This window comes from Scyliorhinus torazame, chromosome 7 (genome assembly GCF_047496885.1).
Source record: "Scyliorhinus torazame isolate Kashiwa2021f chromosome 7, sScyTor2.1, whole genome shotgun sequence".
NCBI classification, from domain to species: Eukaryota; Metazoa; Chordata; class Chondrichthyes; order Carcharhiniformes; family Scyliorhinidae; genus Scyliorhinus; species Scyliorhinus torazame.
This window is the reverse complement of record NC_092713.1, coordinates 301,752,612-301,771,381: the sequence shown is the minus strand read 5'-3', so window position 1 is coordinate 301,771,381 and position 18,770 is coordinate 301,752,612. Positions and strand designations below refer to the sequence as shown.

At 49.5% G+C, this 18,770-nt stretch overlaps 1 protein-coding gene across 1 annotated transcript in view; it reads left to right on the top strand.

Annotated features, from left to right (window-relative positions):
* The window catches only part of LOC140427130 (tyrosine-protein kinase ITK/TSK-like), a 96,480-nt gene that overhangs the window by 60,681 nt on the left and 17,029 nt on the right, over positions 1–18,770 (top strand). Inside the window, exons 11-15 of the mRNA XM_072512669.1 lie at positions 4,216–4,290; positions 9,645–9,816; positions 12,006–12,222; positions 15,860–15,924; positions 16,551–16,669. Of these exons, the coding sequence (XP_072368770.1) occupies positions 4,216–4,290; positions 9,645–9,816; positions 12,006–12,222; positions 15,860–15,924; positions 16,551–16,669 (648 nt within the window). The remainder of the gene's footprint in view (positions 1–4,215; positions 4,291–9,644; positions 9,817–12,005; positions 12,223–15,859; positions 15,925–16,550; positions 16,670–18,770) is intronic.

The window sequence follows — 18,770 nt, the reverse complement described above, 5'->3', positions numbered from 1 at the left end:
AATACCGATAAAGAATTTTATCAATACACATGCCTACCTTTCGGAGTTTCATCAGCTTGCACCATATTTAAAAGAACCATGAAAAATTTATCACCGGGCTTGTCGTTGTGCATTTGGATGATGTATTGATTACTGGTGCAACCGAAGAAGCACACTTGGTTAATCTAGAACAAATACTGAGAAGATTTCAGGAGGAGGAAGTTCACCTAAAAAGATAAAAATGCCCTTTCCAGGCCAGTGAAGTAGCTTACCTCAGTTACCACGGTTACCGTGTGGATGCCCAGGGACGGCATCCTATTGAGGACAAAGTAAGGGCAATGAAGGAGGCTCTGGCCCCTAGAAACACTGAAGAGCTTCAACCATTCCTGGGGATGGTTAATTATTACGGGCGTTTCGCTCCAAATCTGTCAACGCTATTACCCCTTTACACGTATTACTGAAGAAAAACCAGAGATGGTTCTGGAAAGCACCACAGAGAGAAGCATTTAATAAGGTCGAGCAACTATTGCATTAATCTTGCCTACTGGGACATTTTGACCCGTCCAGGAAGTTGGTGCTAACGTGTAATGTCTCCCCAAATGGATTTGGGGCAGTTCTCTCTCACAGAATGGATGATGGGCCTGAGACGCCTGTTGCATACGTGTCAAGAAGCCTTTCTGAATTTGAGAAAGGTTATCCGCAGAGAGAAGGAGAATGGCTGTCTGTCGTGTATGGACCGAGAGAACTCCACCAGGATGTCTATGGAAGACATTTCACTGTGGAACAGACCACAAGCCGCTGATGGGTTTTAAAGGGGGACAAGGTTATTCTGTCGATTGTATCCGTCGACACCTTATCAGCGACCAGGGACACAAATGGTCAAAGCTGATGCCCTTAGTCACCTTCCACTGCCAGATCGTGAATCATAGAATCATAGAATTTACAGTGCAGAAGGAGGCCATTCGGCCCATCGAGTCTGCACCGGCTCCTGGAAAGAGCACCCTACCCAAGGTCAACACCTCCACCCTGACCCCATAACCCAATAACCCCCCCCCCCAAACACAAAGGGCAATTTTGGACACTAAGGGCAATTTATCATGGCCAATCCACCTAACCTGCACATCTTTGGACTGTGGGAGGAAACCGGAGCACCCAGAGGAAACCCACGCACACACGGGGAGGATGTGCAGACTCCGCACAGACAGTGACCCAAGCCGGAATCGAACCTGGGACCCTGGGGCTGTGAAGCAATTGTGCTATCCACAATGCTACCGTGCATTGTATACCGACCATCACTCCCCACACAGACACACACACACACATGCCACCGCCACCACCACCCCACCCCCCCCCGCCCCGCCCCCACCCCACCCCCAGTACCGCAAGAAGTCGCGACGGTGATGAATTTTCTAGACATTTTGCCAGTGTCAGCACAGCAAATGAATTCGTGGAGCAGCAGAGACCCGCTGTTATCAAAGATAAGGCACAAAATATTAGTAGGTTGGCAGGATGACATGAAACCACCCTGCATTAGGAAAGAGGAGCCATGCTGCCTTTTAGCTTTGACAAAGGGTCATCTGGACTCGAAACGTGAGCCCTTTTCTCTCCCTAACGATGCTGCCAGACCTGCTGAGGTTTTCCAGCATTTGCCCTTTGGTTTCAGATTCCAGCATCCGCAGTGAGTTGTTTTTATCCAAGCTGAGAGGATAACATTATTCCACAGGGAGCGAGAGTCATTGTCCCTGTGCCAAAAATGACGATGTTTGCTCGAAGCTATGTTTGGTGGCCAGGTATTGACGCCGATATTGAGAGATTAGTGAAGCACTGGGATCAGTGCCAGTCACAGGAGACATGACCGGCTGCAACGCCTTTGCACCCTTGGGAATGGCCAGGTCGGCCATGGGTGTGAGTGCACATGGACCCATTTCTTGGGCACAGCATTTCTACCATTGGCAGATGCCCCCTCCTAATGTCTGGAAGTATTTGAGACGGGCTCCACAACCACATATGCCACAGCCGAGAAACTTCACCGGTGCATCGCACCATGAGTTACCCAAAGTACTCGTATCGGATAACGGAACGACTTTTGAAAGTGCCAAGTTCCTACGTTCCATGCCTTCCAAAGAGATGGAGCAGATCAGAACTGCGCCGCATCATCTCTCATCCAATGGACAGGCTGAGCGGGAAGTCCAAACATTCAAGACCGGCTTAAGGAAACAATCAGCTGCATCTTTGGAAACAAAACTAGCCCGGTTTATCTTCGTGTTCAGGGCCACCCCGCATTCAACCGCAAGTACATCTCCGGCAGAACTATTGATGGATCGATGCTTAAGGACAAAGCTAGGTCTGGTATTCCCAAATTCAGCAAAGAAGGGAGAGGCAAAACAGTGGAACCAGGAGAGGAACCATGATTCAACTAAAGAGGCAAGCTCGTATGAGATAGATGACCCAGTTTCATAGAATCATAGAATCTACAGAACGGAGACAGGCCCTTCGGCCAAAACTGGCCCATGCCAACCAAAACACCACCTAAGCTAACCCCATTTGCCTGCATTTGGCTCATATCCCTCTCGTTTACGTGAGACATTTCGGGAATGGCCCAAGCAGGAATTGTTGTGGCCACAGTAGAACCGTCTTACCAAGTGTATGTAGAAGACAGGATTTTGAGGAAACATGTGGACCATGAGCGTGGATGAGCGTCACCCCAGGAGCCACTGATCGTTGTTGCCAAGTGGAAATGTTGTTGGCTGCCCGAGAAGTGAAATGTCCAATCAGCCTGTGACAGGCGAGAGTATTGTTGCAACTGAGACAAAGGAGTTTGAAGCCTCAGTTCCGGAAGAGAGACCCTAATGTGGCAGTTTCTACAGAAAGTATCCCAACAGAAGCAGACTGGGAAGTTGGGTCGCTCTATGAGGAAGCGGAGGTCACCAGAGAGACTGAGTTTTTGCTGGATTGTTTAAAAATATTTATTATTGTAAATTATGGGGAACTGTATTTGTTTTGTTTTAAATTTAGAGTACACAATTCATTTTGTCCAATTAAGGGGCAATTTAGCGTGGCCAATCCACCAACCCTGCACATCATTGTGTTGTGGGGGGCGAAACCCACGCAAACACGGGGAGAATGTGCAAACTCCACACGGACAGTGGCCCAGAGCCGGGGTCGAACCTGGGACCTGGGCGACGTGAGGCAGCAGTGCTAACCACTGTGCCCGAACTGTATTAGCTAACCATCATTCTGTGCAGTAAGGAACTTATTTTTTTATAAATTAAAAGTACCCAATTCTTATTTTTCCATTTAAGGGCCAATTTTAGCATGGTCAATCCACCTACTTGCACATCTTTGGGTTGTGGGGGTGAGGCCCACGCAGACGCCTGAATGCGCAAACTCCACTCAGAGCCGGGATCAAATCCGTGTCCTCAGCGCCATGAGGCAACCGTACTAACCACTGCGCCACCGTGCTGCCCCTGAATTAATGAGCTCATAGGGGGAGGGATGTAGTAGCTGGTCCCTTTAAGGGGCGATGTGCAGAAAGGTCTTGTGACCCGCTCATCCATTCGATACTTAACGCGTGGAATCGCCAAGCAGAGCACGGACCTTTGCTCAGTTCTATCCAGGAAGCCAACTGGCAGTATCAAGGCTGCACTATTCCGTAAATAGCATGTTGTATAAGGAAACCTTTGCTGTTCGTGTCTAACTGGTGGAGCCAAGTTACCATATCTGGGCCTGGGTGAAATGGACAGGATAAACCCAGTGTGACTGAGTCTAGATCATACAGCACAGAGAAGGCCGTTCGAACTGTCAGGCAGGAGCCACTTCTCTGAAGTCCTACTCCTGTGCTGTTTCCCAATTTCCCTGTATTTGGCTCCTCTTCAAGTATCCCTCCAATACCCTTTTGAAACTTATGACTGAGCCTTCTCCAGCCTGCCTTTCAGGCCGTGCATTCCAGATCACACACAGCGAATCCAGCTAACTCTAATTATAAGTTGCTGGGTTCACTCAGTAGACACAGGTCCAAGTACATGGGCCTTGCTGCTGACAGGCCCGTTATTTGTATCCCCTCTTTTTAATTCAGATTGCTAAGACTGTTTTCCCACCCTCCAAAGTGAAACACAAAACCGACATAGTATATAACATGTGGACGTTAGCAGCTCCCTTTCCCTCAGTGATATTGTGTTCAAACAGGACTGCACCTTGCGTTAAATCTGAAGAGAAATGGATTTTTGTCTTTGGCAGGTTTGGTTACGCGGCTGAGATACCCCGTGTCTTCGTGGAGAGAAACAGCTCCCACAACAGCTGGTTTCAGTTACGGTAAGCCTGATTCGAGTCTTCTGTTAACAAAACAAAGTAAGAAGTCTTACAACACCAGGTTGAAGTCCAACAGGTTTGTTTCGATGTCACTAGCTTTCGGAGCACTGCTCCTTCCTCAGGTGAATGAAGAGGTATGTTCCAGGAACATATATATAGACAGATTCAGTCGGGGAACACTTCAGCAGTCAAGGGCATTCAGCCTCTGATCTCCGGGTAAGCGTTCTCCAAGGCGGCCTTCAGGACGCGCGACAACGCAGAATCGCCGAGCAGAAACTTATAGCCAAGTTCCGCACACATGAGTGCGGCCTCAACCGGGACCTGGGATTCATGTCGCATTACATTCATCCCCCACCATCTGGCCTGCAAAATCCTACCAACTGTCCTGGCTTGACACAATTCACACCTCCTTAACCTGGGGTTACCCCATCTCTGGATCCGTAAAGATTTAATCACCTGCTAATGCTCGCATTCCAAGCATTGTCTGGCATCTTTGAATCTGTCTATATATATGTTTCTGGAACAGACCTCTTCATTCACCTGAGGAAGGAGCAGCGCTCCGAAAGCTAGTGTTCGAAACAAGCCTGTTGGACTTTAACCTGGTATTGTAAGACTTCTTACTGTGCTCACCCCAGTCCAACGCCGGCATCTCCACAACAAAACAAAGACTGAGGAGGAGAGGGGGACAGGTTTTGGGAGGGAGTTCCAGAAATTAGGACCCAAGCATCTGATGGCTTGGCCGCCAATGATGGAGCGCTTCAAGTTGGGGTTGCTCATGTAGTGTAAAGGTCTGACACACACAGGGTTAACGTGGGGCTGAGCACAGTACCGCCTACACAGTGGTGTCAGAAGGCACGTGATCCAGATTCAGGGTCAGTATGGTGTTGAACCGAGACATGTATAGACCTAAGCATGGAGACAGCTCCCAGCCTGTACCCTTTACTGTACATGTGTAAGTCGTTCTAGTAATTAATAAAGACTTTACAGTTAACCTACAGGAAACCATGGAGCCGCCTTTGAAACACACCGATCTGTAACAACAGTCTCCCGACATCGTGGCAGCAAAGTGATTAAAAACCCAGAACCTCACTAAAATGCAGAGACAAACCAAAATGTTGGACGACTGAGAAAAATTCAATAAATCATTCTGACCAAAAAGAAACTCCTAACGAAGCAGAGGCCTGGAGGAGAATTAGCCAGAAAAAGCTCCAGAGAAAAGGCCCGGAAGCTGAAGGCAGAGATTTAAAATTCCTCACTGCAGCAGAGGCCTCCACTGAATCTCCTTTGATAGTCCAGTTTTAGAGTGAAGAGTTGACAGAACTTGCAAGGGGGAGCTAAATCTTTTAAAGTTCCAGGTTGCAGCAAGTCCAGAGAACTGCTTTAAGTACTTCAGTGTCGGAAAGCTTGGAAGAAACCCGTCGCTAAAACCCAATCCCCGAGTCAGAGCCTGAATATGCGCCGTCCAAGTCCGTCCGAAAGAAAAAGGAAGAAGAAATAATTACATATTTTGGGAACGTCACAAAAATAAGCAGGACCTCCAATTTGACTGACTCGACAGTTTACAAAGCAAATAATCGAATGCAAGAAGTCTGCAGGCAGCCGATCCAGGCAGCCATTGTTAACCTTTGTTTCAAGAAAGGTGGCATCGTCATTTTGTGGAGCCCACCAAATCGGGCAAGGATGAGAAATCTCTTTTTGTTTCTGAATGAACAGGGGCGGCACCTGAAAATCCGGACTAAGTTCCAGAGAAAGTTTTTAAAAGGCTGAAGGCTGGGCAATAGAATTGCCTTCATATTGAATTCAAAAGCTCAGGGGAGCAAATTATTGGCCAGAACTATTGGTTTTGAAGGTTATGCGCAGATAACAAGTTTAAAAAGAAACTCCTCCATCAACAGAAATCTGACAACTGTGGGAAGCAGTGCAGAGAGATAAATTATCGCTGCCCGACATTCTTAAAAGGACAACAGCGGGGCGGCACTGTAGCGCAGTGGTTAGCACTGCTGCCTCACGCCGCCGAGGACCCGGGTTCGATCCCGGCCCCGGGTCACTGACCGTGTGGCGTTTGCACATTCTCCCCGTGTCTGCGTGGGTCCCACCCCATAACCCAAGGATGTGCAGGGTAGGTGGATTGGCCACGCTAAATTATGCCTTAATTGGAAAAAATAATTGGGTACATAACTTTTCAAAAATGTGCAGCAGCATTTAAAACTGCAGCTGCAAAAAAAAAAAATACTTAATAACCGCGGATCACAATTCCACACTTTCAAGTCAATTCAGTCTAATCCAAGGGCCAGGGCAATCACCAAATTGGAGGCTTTGGTGGAAAACATTCTTAAAGATACAGCAAAGAGTAGGTAAACACGCTGCTTCATTCGATAGGCCCGATTGCAGACAGCATCATTGTAAGACAGGGAATTAATGAATCATCCACCAAATTCAAAGGGTACTAAAACCATTCGACATTTATTTCAATCTAAGCAGTAATAAAATACTCTAAAGAGCTCGGTTCGATGAAAGAGTCCAATTGCCAGGAAAACCAGTCGATTCATCCATCACTCACCTATATAGGATGAGAGAAGGTTATGAATATGGAGATTTGAAGTCTGAAATCATCAGTGGCAGAATAGTGGTAGAAGTAACAGCGAACGCACTCTCTGGCCTCCTCCAAGCAGGTCTAACCCTGGAAAAGACAATCCAGATGGTTAGACGGTCAGAACCATTTGAGCAGCACAGGACAATCTGAAGGCGAGAGAATAAATCACGGTGCAGAAACCAACCCTCAGTCCAGCTTGTCAGGCCACAAAGACACACTAGGTCAAGGAAAGCAGTTCCTGGAAGGCCAGCAGAGTGACCATGCCAGCTCTGTGGAGCGAAGCGCCCTCACAGGCGAAACCAATATCCTGCAATCTCAGCCCAATGATTCCAATGAACCAGGATTGGACACTATGGCAAGCTGTGCAATGCAAGAATTCTAAAAAGCGCAGAAGGCCCTCGGATGACCCACGACGTCGAGATTGCAAATCCAAAAGGTTCGCAGCCTTGCTTCTTCAGTGAGGACAAAGATCTTGCTTTCTTATTTTAAAATGTGAAATTTCTGTCAATGACCATCCAGCAAATTTCAATTTGGTACAGGAGAACAGCGCGATGGTCCTTTTGGACAAAGAGCTGAAGGACCCCTGGCTTCAAACAATATACCCACCACTTTACAGGCCCAGAGGAATCCAACTTCCGTCATTGGTATGATCGTGGACCCAGCTTTTCTATCTCAAGAGCAGGGATGCCTGTATAACCTCGGATCTCCTCAAGATGGCAGGGGATGTCAATACAACCAAACAGAACCTCACATTCCTGAATGCTCAAATATAAAACAGAACACCCTGACTGGAAATTCAGCTCCGAACTGATCTCTCTCTTTGCGGAGCAGGTCTGTCCGTTCTCGTTACAGGTCCCGGAAAACGCTCAATGGTCAGAACCGCCAACCACAATTCTTCGAGGACACTCGCCAGCAAGAGGAGGCCCCGAAAAGGAACACCAGCGATCGAGAGTCCAAGGACTGAACCCACCTCCCGGAAACACCTGCCAAGTGTGGGGTCGAAGACGGGGCTCTAGGATCGGGCTCCTCAGCCATGGACGAACCCACAGATCCCATGACCAGTAACACGGAGTTTCTTAGGTGCGCAGTCATACTCGTTCGCCGAAGGAGAACTACAATGTCCCCAGTGAAAGAGAGTGATCAGCAGTCTGAGAAACCTCAACCTCCAGCCTGGACAATGGTACAGCAGGTCAACACTGCAACACTGTGTGTGCACAAGCTGCAACTCCCAACCGGCATGCCAAAGACACTAGAGATGCTGGAAGCTGGCAGCAGCCATCCGTGGCTGACAATGAAGAACAGAGGTGAGTGTGTCACTGTTCTCCCTCATCGAGGTGGTCCACACAATGGCAGAAAAAGTGAAAGAAGTGAGAAGGAGACCAACACAATGTCTGTCCACCTTGCAAGAAATGAGTTAAAGTTGCAGCAACCACCAATCATCACAGCCAGAGGGGAAGTGCGGTTCAACACGTAGGATTAGCAGAAAAGAATGAAAGCGAATGCAGATGTCAGCTCAACCCACCCCCCCACCCCCGACCAACAGGAAGAACCAGCCTACCACTGCCCTGACAAAACTGCAAATTAGACATGGAAGCGTTATAATGTCCCCAGCCTGCCCGAACCTTTAGATTCAAGGACCTGAAGCGGGGAGTTAGGCTGGGGATAATGCAGGATTAGTATTAATGGAACAACAAAAATGTATTGGAATGCTAACAATTTAAGATCTGACGTAAACAAATATAATTCTAAATGCATTTGATTAAGCCTTGGATGAAGGTGTAGTATGAGGGTCTGGCACATATAGGGTTACTGTGGGACTGAGTACAGGACCGCCCACACAGTGATGTAAGAAGGCACATGACACGCACCAAGGGTCAGAGTGGTGTTGAGCAGAGATGTGTGTGGATCTAAGCATGGCGACAGCTCCCAGCTTATACTCTTAACTCCACATGTGTAAATCAAATCCATAGAATCCCAACAATGCAGAAGGAGGCCATCCGGCCCATCGAGCCTGCACTGACCCTCTGAAAGAACGCCCTGCCTTGGCCCACTCCCCGGCCTATCCCCATAACCCCGTGCATTGATCATGGCCGATCCACTTAACCAACACTTCTTTGGACTGTGGGAGGAAATCGGAACCCACGCGAAGGAAACCCACGCAGACACGGGGGAAAACGTGTAAACTCCACACAGACAGTCGCCCAAGGCCAGAATCGAACCAGGGTCGGTGGCGCTGTGAGGCAGCAGTGCTAACATCTGCGCCATCGTGCCACCCTAATAGTCCCAGCAGTTAATAAATGCTTACAGTGGACCTACAGAAGACCATAAAAGCTTCTTTCTGACATACCATTCTGTAGCCAACACCCTCCCAACATTCATGTTGATGAATGCAGAGACCACTAGGGTTGGAAGAGGATACAGACATAGGGAAGCTTTGGAAGCTATGGAGGAATTTGAAAAGAAAGACATGAAATTTAAAGTTGAGATGCTGCGGGGGCAGGAACTGATCAGCAGGCACAGGACGATGGTCAAACAGGACCTGATGGGAGTTAGAACTTGGGCTGCAGATTGTTGGAAGTACTGAAGTTTACGACAAGCTGTCCATTGGAATAGTCAAGCCCAGACAAAAACATGGTTGAGGGCTTCAGCTGAGCTGAGGCAGGCAATGTTACAGATATAACTGCAAAGGCATTTGAGTGAAAAATGGAAAGAGATATAGAAGATAGCTTGATCTGACGTTGATACTTTCTCTGGTGTGAAACAGGGACGTGGGAGATCACAGCCACCTCACTGACCTTTATTGAGGAGGTCGGCTGTGGTCAGTTTGGCATCGTGCACATGGGTTACTGGAAAAACAAGTACCAAGTGGCCATCAAAATGATACGTGAAGGAGCCATGTCTGAGGAAGACTTCATCGAGGAGGCTCAAATCATGATGTAAGTTGGTGAACTGGGAAGAGGGTGGATTAATCTCCTGTGCTCACAGGGAGGGGTTTGGATCCGCAAAGCATGAGCAGAAAGAAAAAGAGAGGGGCTGAATGAGCAGATTGGCCATTAACACTGGACAAATTGTCAGATCTTGCAATGGGATTGATGACAACAGACCCCCCATCAGCTGCACAAATCAGGACTCAGCCTGCATTCCAATGCGTATTGCTGGGAGACCCTCTTGGGCTCTTTGACAGCAGTTTGGTCTTTTCACCGCCACATTTTTCTTTCCCCTTTTGCTGTGTCCAGTCCTCCTCACGCCCCTCAGATCTCCAGGTCTGTTGAAGGGCCCAAATCTCGAATTTCCTACGGTTTCTTATCATTTTGTTTCCAGTCATTTGTCTCTCTTGTGTTTGGGATGCGTCAGGTTGAAGTTTATGTGACCCCAGTGAGTGCATGGTGAGCGAGCGGCTTGTATGAAAGCATTGATGCCCATCCCAATGTCTTCCTGCCTATAGCCCCAAGCCAATTGACACATGTTTGGTGTGGGCAGCAAGGTGGGAGAGGGTGGCCTGATTTTTAGAAAAAATATCCAAGTGCTTAAAGGGCAGGAAGGGCACCGGGTCTCGCTCTTTGGGGGCTTCCCTTTGCCCATCGTGGGGCAACCCCCACTGATGTCGCTCCCTCCTTCCTCCCAGCCCACTTCCGCCCTTGAACCCAGCCGCTCCCCCTCACTGCCCCTCTCTCTAACCTACCCAAACCCTCCAGGCCCAAACCTGCAGGCCTTGCCCTCCCCTCGGAATCCATCAGCCTTGATCTCCCTCTCTTCCTGCAGTCCCCGGAATCAGCCACTGACCCCGTCCTGGCGCTGAAGGGACTGATGCAGCTGCAGGTCAATCGGATTGGCTGACAGCTCCAGAGGGTGGGACTGCTGCCCTAATGAGGGTGGGGGCGGGGGTGGGGGTGGGGGGGGGGGGGGGGGGGGTAGGGGGGGGGGGCGTGGAGCATGTTGGCTCCAAACCATTGTTTCCGGGGGTGGGGGTGGACCATCCTGTCTGGCTCCCCATATTTTTAAGCCCATCGAGACGAAAGCACAAACAGGGCATTTGGCCCATGATGGTGTATATGCTCCACATGGGACTCCCCCACCCAGGGGGCTGGATACTATGGGGTGGGGGGGGTCCTGTCTCCCCTCTCTGGTGGATGCCAACGATTCGGGGCGCCTTCCAAACCCGCTACTGCTACCCACCTGGAAGGAGAAGGGCAGCAGAGACCTGGGAACACCACCAGCTGGAGGTTCCGCTTCAAGTCACCCACCAGCCTGACGTGAAAACGTATCGCCACCCCTTCACTATCACCGGGTTAAAATCCTGGAACTCCCTCCCTAGGAGCACTGTGGGTGTACCTGCACCACATGGACTGCAGCAGTTCAAGAAGGCAGCTCACCACCACCTTCTCAAGGGCAACTAGGAATGGGCAATAAACGCTGACCTCACCATCCTGTAAAAATGAATTTTTTAAAACTGTTCAAAGCTTTTGTTAGAATTTATTTACAGGATGTGGGCGTCGCTGGTGAGGTCAGCATTTGTTGCCCATCCGTAGTTGCCTAGCTGTTTGGAGCGATTCTCCTCACTGTCCAAAGCCTTCATTTATTCCTCGGTCAATATCATCAAAGAAACAGATTTATCCCATTGCTATTTCTGAGATTTTGCTGTCAGCTATAAATTTATCATAGAATTTACAGTGCAGAAGGAGGCCATTCGGCCCATCGAGTCTGCACCGGCTCTTGGAAAGAGCACCCCACCCAAGGGCAACACCTCCACCCTATCCCCATAACCCAGTAACCCCACCCAACACTAAGGGCATTTTTGGACACGAAGGGCAATTTATCATGGTCAATCCACCTAACCCGCACATCTTTGGACAGTGGGAGGAAACCGGAGCACCCGGAGGAAACCCACGCACACACGGGGAGGACGTGCAGACTCTGCACAGTGACCCAAGCCGGAATCGAACATGGGACCCTGGAGCTGTGAAGCGATTGTGCTATCCACAATGCTACCCTGCTGCCCATAAAGATGCCATGTTCCCTACATTTACAACCACACTTCCAAAAAGTACTTCATTGGCTGTGAAGGGCTTTGGTACATGATGAAAGGCACAATTTAAAGGCAAGTCTTTTCTTTCTCTGTTACTAGGAAGCTCTCTCATGAGAAGCTTGTGCAGTTGTATGGTGTCTGCACACAGGACGGCCCTATCTACCTGGTCTTTGAGTATATGAAGCACGGAAGTCTGTCAGAGTACCTCAGGGTGAATCGTGGGGCCTTCAACAAGGAAACCCTGCTGGGCATATGCCAGGATGTGAGTGAGGGGATGGAGTATCTGGAGAGGAACAAGTTCATCCATCGGGACTTGGTAAAGATTTTTGTCTTTCTTAAATCGAAGTGCAGTTGTGGTTTTAAGGGAAACCGTCATTCTGCTAATGAGCTGTGCTGGGTGAACATAGGAAATAGGAGCAGGGTTAGGCCATTCGGCCCATCGAGCCTGCTCCCTAACCCAAACAGATCATTGCTGATCATCTACCTCAACACCACCTTCCCCATATCCCCATGTCCCTTAATGTCACCTATCGATTTCTGTATGGAACATGCTCAATGACTGAGCCTTCGCAGCCTCTGGGGTAGAGAATTCCAATGATTCCCCACCCTCTGAGTGAAGAAATTCCTTCTCATCTCAGTCTTAAATGGCCTGCCCCTTATTCTGAGACTTGTGTTCCCTGGTTCTTGACTCAACAGCCAGGGGAAACATCCTCTCCACACCTACCCTGTCACGCCCTGGAAGGAGTTTGTAAGTGTCCATGCGATCACTTCTCATTTTTCAAAACTCCAGAGAATATGGGCCCGGTTTCCTCAAACTCTCCTCATGAGACAATCCCGCCATCCCAGTCCAGTGAGCCTTTGTTGCAATCCACCCGTGACCGGTACATTCATCCTTAAATAAGGAGACCAAAAAACTGTGTGTGGTCTCACCAGACCTCTGCAGTTGCAGCAATACACGGTCACATCAGCGGAATAATCCCGGGTTTCGCCTTTGGTTGGCCTGAATTGGCCTGGTTTGTCCGGCATGCAATGGATTCGATACCCAGAGATGGCACCGCCTCCCCAGGTTAGGGAGGAGCAACACTCATCCTGGGTTCCTGCTCCCGACCAAGTAACAGCAGTGCCCGTCCATGAGTGTGGCGCGGGGTTTGGCTATAATGCCGCTCAGAGTCCAATATCCTGCTGGTGGTTACACTCTGGGCTTCCATGAGGAGAATGGCGCATTGTTCCAGGGCTAGTGAATTCCACAGAATCCCGACCCTTTGAAAGAAGTAATTTCTCCTCAGACTCCCTAAAACTGTGACCTCTCATTCTGGATTGCACCTCAAGTGGCAACATCTGCACTACGCCTACTTTATCAATACCTTTCCCCACCTTATATACCTTCATTAGATCTCCCCTCAGTCTTCTAAACTCGAGAGAGTCAAGGCCAAAACAGCGCAATCTCTCTACATAAGACAAACCCTTCCTTTCTGGAATCAATCTAACGAATCTCCTCTGCACTGCCTCTAATGCAACTACATCCCTCCTCAAACAAGGAGACCAAAACTGTGCGCAATTCTCCAGGTGGGGTCTTGTACAGTTGCAGCAACACTTCCCTATTTTTATACTCTAGTCCTTTAGCTGTAAAGGCCAAAATCCCATTTGCCGTCCTTATTACTTGCTGCACCTGCACACTAGTTTTCTGTGATTCATGCGCGAGAACCCCCAGACCCCCCTGCACTGAAGCACCTATAAACATCACTTAGTGATCAGCCTGTGCCTGAAATGAAAGCGTGAGGTTATGTACTTTGGTAGGAAGAATGGAGACATAGGGCTGGATTCTCCGATTTAGAGGCGATGTCCCCACGCCGGGGTGGGAACGGTGCTGTTTTACGACCCGGCTCTAGCTGCCGAATCGGCCCGGAGTATTGCTGGGTCCGTGGCCGTGCATGCAACATGGCGCCGGCTACTCGCGGACTCGGCCTACGAAATAGTGCCCCCACCCCCCACTTTGGCCGGCTCGCGCGCCCCGGACCACACCCCACCAGTGCCCCCATCTCCTGGCAAAGTCCCCGCTGCCAGCGGGTCGCCCCCTCCCTCAGGCAATGTCCTGAGGCCATCGATACGGCACACGCCGTACTCGGAGAGTATGCCTCTTTGGAGGGGGCGGAGCATCGCAAAAGTGGCACCGCCCCCAATTGGGTCGTGAACGGGGATTCTCCGTCGATCGGTGAACCTGATTTCGGCGTCGGCGACCGGAGAATCCCGCCCATAGTCTATATCCTAAATGGGAACAGGTTTAGGAAATCAGAAGCACAAAGGGACTTAAGAGTTCTAGTTCAAGTTTCTCTTAAGGTTAACGTGCAGCTTCAGTTAGCAGTTAGGAAAGAAAATGCAATGTTAGCATTCACGTTGAGAATACAAGAGCAGGGATGTACTTCTGAGGCCGTATAAGGCTCTGGTCAGACCCCATTTGGAGTAATGTGAGCAGTTTTGGGCCCTGTATCTAAGGAAGGATGTGCTGGCCTTGGAAAGGGTCCAGAGGAGGTTCACAAGAATGATCCCTGTAATGAAGAACTTGTCGTATGAGGAACGTTTGAGGACTCTGGGTTTGTACTCGTTGGAGTTTAGAAGGATGAGGGGGGATCTTATTGAAACTTACAGGATACTGCGAGGCCTGGATAGAGTGGACGTGGAGAAGATAGTTCCACTCGGAGGAGAGACTAACACCCAAGGGCACAGCCTCGGACTAAAGGGACGATCCTTTAAAACTGAGATGAGGAGGAACTTGTCCAGCCAGAGGGTGGTGAATCTGTGGAACTTTTTGCCGCAGAAGGCTGTGGAGGCCAAATTACTGAGTGTCTTTAAAACAGAGATAGATATAGAACAAAAAGAACAAAGAAAAGTACAGCACAGGAACAGTCCCTTCGGCCCTCCAAGCCTGTGCCGACCATGCTGCCCATCTAAGCTAAAATCTTCTGCACTTCCGGGGTCCGCGGTAGTGAGTTCCAGGCACCCACTACCCTCTGTGTAAAAGACTTGCCTCACAGGTCACTGAAAGGGGCGACACAGGTGGAGAAGGTAGTCAAGAAGACATACGGCATGCTTGCCTTCGTTGGCCGGGGCATTGAGTTTAAAAATTGGCAAGTCATTTTGCAGCTGTCTAGGAGAGGTTGAATAAACTCGGTTTGTTCTCACTGGAACAACGGAGGTTGAGGGGTGACCTGAAAGAGGTCTACAAAATTATGAGGGGCTTAGACAGAGTGGATAGTCAGAGTGAGGTACCCTCAATAACGACGCTTAGAGATTAAACGGTAAAGAAGGCTTTATTAGACTAAGAACTATGTTAGAGCTGAGACAAGTGCTGACTGCTACACAGCCCATGAGGCAGCCCTTTATATATGGCTCACAGATGGGCGGAGCCAGAGGCGGAGTCCCCAGGGTTCCAAGCCCGGTCTTAAAGAGGGCATCACCTTACATGATGATAAGGCAGTAACCGTTCATCACACAGAGGCTTTTCCCCAGGGTAGAGGGGTCAATTACTAGGGGGCATAGGTTTAAGGTGCAAGGGGCAAGGTTTAGAGGAGATGTACGAGGCAAGTTTTTTACACAGAGGGTAGTGGGTGCCTGGAACTCGCTGCCGGAGGAGGTGGTGGAAGCAGGGACGATAGTGACGTTTAAGGGGTATCTTGACAAATATATGAATATGATGGGAATAGATGTTCTTGATTAATAAGGGGTCAGGGCTTATGGGGGGAAGGCTGGAGAATGGGGATGAGAAACATATTCATGATTGAATAGTGGAGCAGACTCAATGGGCCCAGTTCTGCTCCTATGTCTTCTGGCCTTATGGTTAGCAATGTTGGAGGGGGTGTGAAATCATGAAGCTACGCCTTGTTGCTCCTAATGCTCTCCATTGCTATCCTCATGGGATCAGAGCCAACATCTCAAAGTTTGCAATTTTCTTGCAGGCAGCAAGAAACTGTTTGGTGGGAGACTCGCTTTCAGTTAAAGTATCTGATTTTGGAATGACAAGGTAATGACATCCTCTGCCAGCATCTGGACTGTGTCGCTTGATTGGTAATTTTATCTTCCTTTAATGGGGTGTGGGAGTCACTGGCAAGGCCAGCATTCAATACTCGTCCCTAATTGCCCTCGAACTGAGCACTTCAGAGATCAGTTCGGAATCGACCACATTGCCATGGATCCGGAGTCACATGTCCACCAGGTGAGGATGGGCGATTTCCTTCTCTGAAGGATATTAGAACACCCGATGTGTCTTTACGGCAATCGATGATAGCTTCATGCTCACCATCACTGAGGCTTGCTTTCAATTCCAGATTTAGCGACTGAATTTAAATTCTACCAGCTGCCGTGGTGGGATTTGAACCCACGTCCTCCGAGTATTGGTCTGGGCTTCTGGATTGCTCGTCCACATCACCCGCTTTGCAACCATCTCCCCCTGCATTTATCAGCCAACCTACTCCCATCTTTAAGTGATCTTCCCCTGCTGCTTAGCTCTGGTTTTCAGTAAATTATGATGAGGGGCGTTAGAAATATCCTGAATTTAAACGCATGGTGCACAGCGCATCAGCCCGCCTCTGCCCCGCTGATGGAGACTGACGTCTTGCTTTTCCTTCTCTTCCCCCTCCGTGACGGAAGGTTTGTCCTTGATGACCAGTACACCAGCTCCTCAGGCTCAAAGTTCCCAGTCAAGTGGTCGGCTCCCGAAGTTTTCCGATATTCCAAGTTCAGCAGCAAGTCGGATGCCTGGTCATTTGGTGAGGAAACGTCGCGTGTGCTTGGCGACGTGAGCAGAATTCTGCGTGGCAGGGCCTCGTGGTCTGGGATGGGCTGCCTGAGAGGGTGGGATGGAAGCAGGTTCAACTGTAACTTTTAAACAGGGAATTGGACAAATACTTGAAGGGGAATGTTTTGCAAGACTGTCAAGGGCGAGGAAGTGGGGTTGGGATTGAATGGATGGCAATTGCAAAGGGCTAGCACAGGCACGATGTGCTGAATAGCCTCCTTTTGTCTTGTATCATTTCCTGGAGTGTTGCCCAAATCATATGGAGGCATCCAGGGGTTCGGATGAGTTTGTTCACTGCGGAAGACTAAGTGTGGGGGAGGGGAGGGGGGCATGACGCATGTCTCCAAAAACACAGAGGGTGGCAAAACAGATGGGAAGGCCTCTCTCACCACACAGCAAATATGTAGAGGACAGAGGACAGCAGCATGAGCCTGATTAATCCACTGAGCACAAGGGGTGATGAGGGAAGATGGCCCTTTGGGGACGAAGAGGACAGGTCGGGCCTAGATTTGAGCGATGGTGTAAAACAGGTGGTAATGAGTTGATGATCCATTTTACATTTTACACCTTTATCTGTGTTAATTTACATTGACTACACGCCCTATTCCCCTGAAGATTTAACGGGGCTAGAGCAAAGAGGGATTTGACAATATTTTCTATTGTTATCCGAAGTCAAGATTGCCCCCAGTCAGGGAAGGTCTGTAAGGATTTAAATGTAATAGAGAATTTGGATCCAGGGAACTTTCTCTCTTTGGTATGGGGGAATTTCAATCATTAAGAATGGACAAAGGAAAGTTAGAATAGCGTGGCATGAATCTTGTCAGTTTGCGTTCCATCACCAGGGCCAATAGCGTGTAGGAGGGGGTGTCTTTAATCTTTAATCTTTTATTATTGTCACACGTAGGCGTACATTAACACTGCAATGAAGTTACTGTGAAAATCCCCTAATCGCCACACTCCAGCCCCTGTTCGGGTACACGGAAGGAGAATTCAGAATGTCCAATTCACCTAACAAGCACGTCATTCGGGACTTGTGGGAGGAAACCGGAGCACCCGGAGGAAACCCACGCAGACACGGGGAGGACGTGCAGACTCAGCACAGACAGTGACCCAACGGGGAATCAAACCTGGGACCCTGGCGCTGTGAAGCAACAGTGCTAACCACTGTGCTACCGTGCCACAGACACCAGAAGTGAGAGTCCCGTTGAATGTCAACCCATAATTTGGTGCCAGATTTTCACTCTTGGTTTACTGCCAATGTCTGGGGTGGTATTCAAACTCTGCACCTTGTGACCCAAAGACAGTGATGGTTACCAGTAAAGCTCCCGACTCGCTCTCACCGTTGTTACTGCTTGCTGCGATGTGTGCGTCAGCACATCAGCTTCACCCCCAGATGTGTGGGTGAGGTTTAACCCTCGTCTCTGCCATAGGCGCAGGACACCTACTGTTGTGGTGAGGGGGAGGGGGGGGGGCGGTCCCTGGACCCTTTTACAGAGGTTGTGTCACTGGCTTCACCATCCGTGAAGCAGCCTCGTTACAACTTCCTTTCCCACGGTGGGACACTAAAGCCAGCAAAATGAATCTCTTTGCTCATTGTCCTATCCAGATTAAATGGGTGGTCGTGTCCACGTTAGGGCTCTGGGAGGGGGGGGGGGGGGGGGCTCTTGTTTGTGAGGTGGGCGTGATTGGGTGTAGTATCAATCAGCCAAATCCCATTCCTCACTGTGTTTCAATTTTGGAAATAGAAAACAGAAAAAGGGAAGGAGTGTGAGTGTAAAGAAGCAAGAGAGACTGACCCCTGTAAATCCGCAAAGCAAGATCCAATCTGTTTGTGAAATGCAAGTTGCCGCAGTCCCCTGCTTTCCCCTTTGAGGACCGGCCGGTGGGGGTTTAACCTGAGGGTCACCGCACCTCAGGCGAGGGGCAAGGTTGAGAAGGCGGAGCCTTCGTGAGTAACCTCAGCCGGTGCGGGGATTGAACCCGCGCTTGTTGACCTCGCCAACCGGGCGCCCAGCCAACTGAGCTGAACCGCCAACAGTGGGGTGGCATGAGATGCCAGAGTTGGAGCAGCC